The sequence below is a fragment of the Stegastes partitus genome, unplaced genomic scaffold (genome assembly GCF_000690725.1).
Source record: "Stegastes partitus isolate 25-593 unplaced genomic scaffold, Stegastes_partitus-1.0.2 Scaffold1587, whole genome shotgun sequence".
Taxonomy (NCBI): domain Eukaryota; kingdom Metazoa; phylum Chordata; class Actinopteri; family Pomacentridae; genus Stegastes; species Stegastes partitus.
Window position 1 is genome coordinate 41,144 of NW_007579318.1, and position 3,992 is coordinate 45,135.

The 3,992-nt window shown below is 47.8% G+C and overlaps 1 protein-coding gene across 1 annotated transcript in view; it reads right to left on the bottom strand.

Annotated features, from left to right (window-relative positions):
* LOC103371438 (rac GTPase-activating protein 1) overlaps positions 1 to 876 on the bottom strand; it is a 21,744-nt gene extending 20,868 nt beyond the window's left edge. The window contains exons 1-2 of the mRNA XM_008300767.1: positions 786 to 876; positions 484 to 686 (exon numbers count right to left, since the gene is read on the bottom strand). Coding sequence (XP_008298989.1) covers positions 484 to 686; positions 786 to 876 — 294 coding nt within the window. The remainder of the gene's footprint in view (positions 1 to 483; positions 687 to 785) is intronic.
* Between the last annotated feature and the right edge of the window lie 3,116 nt (positions 877 to 3,992).

The following is a 3,992-nucleotide window of genomic DNA, read 5'->3' on the forward strand; positions in this document are numbered from 1 at the left end:
GCTGTCAGCGCCCCCCGCAGGCTGCATTAAACTGAGCTGTCAGCGCCCCCCGCAGGCTGCATTAAACTGGGCTGTTTACAAGAGACAGCAGAATCTTTTTAACATCATCTTATCTGCTACCTGCTTCATGATCAACATGTTTGAGGGATAAATGAAAAGCTAAAAGACGTGTTTATCAAGCACCAGAATGTAATCATGACATCACTATATGTACATACATCAATAATGTTCCACTGACTGAGGCATAACCTGAAAAACAGCTGCAGCCCTGAAATTACTCATGAATAATTATATCATTAATCAATTATCAGACAAACCTGGAGCTCAATGAGCAGAAACCAGAGCGACAGATCAGCTGTTAAAGTATAACTGAAGACTATTATGACAAACTAGCAGCTCAGCGGACAAAGTTTCAGGTCCTACCAGCTCCTCTCTGAACACCGCCTTCCTTCCCGTATGAAACCTTCCTCCTCCTTTGCTCACCAGGTACTGGTAGTCGGCCTCCACCTTGTAGCGCTTCTTCATCTCGACGTCCAGCTGGTTTCGAGCGTGTTTCAGTTTGACCTCCAGAGCAGCTTTGGAGACGTCGGACTTCACCAGCAGCTCTTTGTACTTCTTCAGCTCCAGCTCAGCGTGAAGCCACTTCTTCCTGACCGACTCGCAGCTCTTCACGACCTCGATGAACTCTGACCAGATCAGAGGGGCGAGAAACAGGCAGCGTGAAGTCGTGTTGTTGTTGTTGTTGAACTGTGTTGTTGTGTTGTTGTTGTGTTGCGTTCTCTCACCCAGCTCAGTGTTCATGTTGTTCTCCTCCATGTTGATTCTCTGCAGACACAAAACCAGAAGCTCCTCCACAATGTGCCGGGACTCCGCCATCACTGTTAGGGTTAGTTAACGCGTTAGTCTGGCTTAGTTAGGTTTAGTTGACCATTTAGTAGTTTGGACTACTAGTTATGGTTATGGTTAGGGTTGTGTAAGCTGTTAGTCTGGTTTTTTAAATCTGTCTCGATAACTTCCCCTGTCGTGTCCGATGACAAAGCAGTTTGGGGTAGGAAGTAAAGGCAATGCACTGGCCGTCGCACGTCGTCAATGCTTTCCGTTCACCGTGTTGTAGGTTAGTGTGGGTTAGTTAAGACAGCTAGTTAGGACTACTAGTCACTACAGATGAGGTTGCATCTCCCTTTTTCTGATGATAACACTACAGTACATTCAAGGCATTAAAATCAGCAGAACTGCAGCAGCATGTGGAGCAGTGTGTCTGTGTTCACTGGTTCCCGGCTGGTTAGCGGCTGGTTAGCGGCTGGTTAGCGGCTGGTTCCCGGCTGGTTCCCGGCTGGTTCCCGGCTGGTTAGCGGCTGGTTAGCGGCTGGTTTGCGGCTGGTTTGCGGCTGGTTGCCGGCTGGTTGCCGGCTGGTTACCGGCTGGTTTGCGGCTGGTTACCGACTGGTTGCCGGCTGGTTGCCGGCTGGTTTGCGGCTGGTTTGCGGCTGGTTACCGGCTGGTTGCCGGCTGGTTGCCGGCTGGTTACCGGCTGGTTTGCGGCTGGTTTGCGGCTGGTTGCCGGCTGGTTGCCGGCTGGTTACCGGCTGGTTTGCGGCTGACAGCGCTGCTGACTTTCAGCGGTGTTTCCTTTGAGCTGTGCAGGGCGTCTCTGGCTGAGTTAGCAGACTCACACAGTCGGACCTGAGACTGACCTGGATCGAAGGAGCCACATCAGATGGCAAAACCTACGCACTAAATGCAATGTTATGTCACCGTAATTCAACAATACAACCTGTTAGTAGGCATAGCATTAAAAATAAAGGGTCACAAACAGGTGTCCCTCCCCAGTGTTGCTGTGGCAACGTGCTGGATTTAGCCGTTACCATGGAGAATCACAATAAGGATCAACCCCGCTGCTGCGTACGACCACCCGCCGACACTGAACAAGGTCATTACGTCTTGACGTTTGCCTTTCCAGTATCTTGATTGGATGACTTGAGGTGACACTGGCTGAGCCGCTGGCCGTCCAGACATGCTCACCGTGACTTCAGCACTTCATCACTGAAGCAGATGCTGATGGGCCGTCCTCAGTGGGTCCAGAGGGTCATCCGCAAATGTTTAGAACAAAATCGTCTTGGTCACACAATCAGTCTTTTTATTCCATTGTTGTTCTGGATAAAATATTCTTCATCGATTATTACTCTCTAAAGACCGACTTTTTTCCACGTCATCATTTTACGGCGGCATAGAGCTCCACAGCGACACCTGGTGGGCCACATGCAGAGACAACACGGGAAACACGGACCCTCCGTCACAACAAACAGGTGAGGGTTTCGCTCAGTGCTCCTCGTTAACCGCAAACGAACAGCATCATGTGATGGGTTCTGGTGAGAAGCTCATTAAAAGCCCAGATGCTGCCTGAATCTGAAGCTGAACTCTGGCACTTTGGGCTCAGACAGTAAAAACCTGTTTTCTTTCTGATTGTTGCTTCAAATGTCTCTCCTGTTAAAGTTTCCTCCAGCTTCACCTGAGTGAGCTCCGGCTCAGGTACCACAGCAGCAGAACCGAGCCTCCTGCTGCTGGAAATGCTTTCACACACATTTTCTCTGCATCTTCCAACAAACTGTGTGACAGTAAAGTCAGGTGGAAATAATCCTGCATCACACAGAAGCAGCTGCTTTTATCACACAGTCAACGTTCAACAACCCGCAAAGTGTTTATTTACAGAAATACAGCCGGATTTAGAAGCAGACAGTGAAAGAAACTCCGAAAGAAACCACAGCGAGCTGATCAGACGGTAGAACCTGTCTGAACCAGAGAAAATACACAAAATACACAAAACACAGCTGCAGTGTTGTATCGGGTTGGTTCTGACTCATCTGATGGGTTCTGCAGTATCATATGAAACACATTTACTCATCAATAGTTTCTAATCTCAAGGATTTTTAAGTTAAAAATGTTTTTTATTAAAGTTTCTAAAGGACATCGGGGTGAGATAGAGCATCAGGCTCCATCACCGGACTGTGTGCAACACCTTCCTGTATCCAGTGTTGGTATTATTGTTGTTATTATTGTTGTTGTTGTTGTTGTTGTTGTTGAATATTTACTGTTGTTGCTGATGTTGTGTTGGTGTTGTGTTGTTTTGTCCAGTACAACAATTTCCCTGAGGGGATCAATAAAGTTTTATTCTATTCTATTCTAATCGATATTTCAGTGTTACCACGTGACTGCAGCGGATCAATACTCGGATCGATACTGCTGAATCACGTTCACTACAGAACTGATCGGAACCCGAACCCTCCACAGCTGAAGCTTCCCCTTCATTTCAGTTTGAACTGAAGCTTCACCTGAACGCACCTCCGGGACGGCACGTGTCCGTGGACCGAACAAGAGCCGACAGTTACCTGTAAAGTCCACTCAGGTGTTTCTTCTTCTGCGGTCTCTGCTGCGTCTGGAGTCGCTTTGAGATCCGGCGGGTCCAGGACGAGACGCGCTGCTGCTGCTGCCGGTTCGTCTGCTCCTCTACCTGGACATCCTGGGCTCCACCTGAGCGCTGATCAGGCGGCAGCGTCAGTTTAAAGCGACGTCAGGTGAAGATGACGTCACACTGCGTCACCTGAGCTTTGTTTGATTTCAGCGGAGAGCTGAGATGAATGAAGAGGAGTTCATGGTGATGAGGAGTTCATGTTTTTACTGAGGATTGAAGGAGTTGAAGAAGCTGAAACGATTGAAATGAGATGAACCAGAATCAGTGATGAAGTGTCCTCATCACCACATCCATCCATCCATCCATCCATATATATATATGTGTGTGTGTGTATATACACATGCAGACACTCCTGATCAAAATCTTAAGACCAGTTAAAAAACTGCATGAATTTGCATTTTGCACTGTTGGATCTTAGGAAGGTTCTAAGTAGAGCTTCAAAATGCAAAAAGAAGAAACAGGAACAAGAGACCAGAAGCTGTGAGCCGGCAGTTTATTGAAACAACAATTTAACTCCAACAGG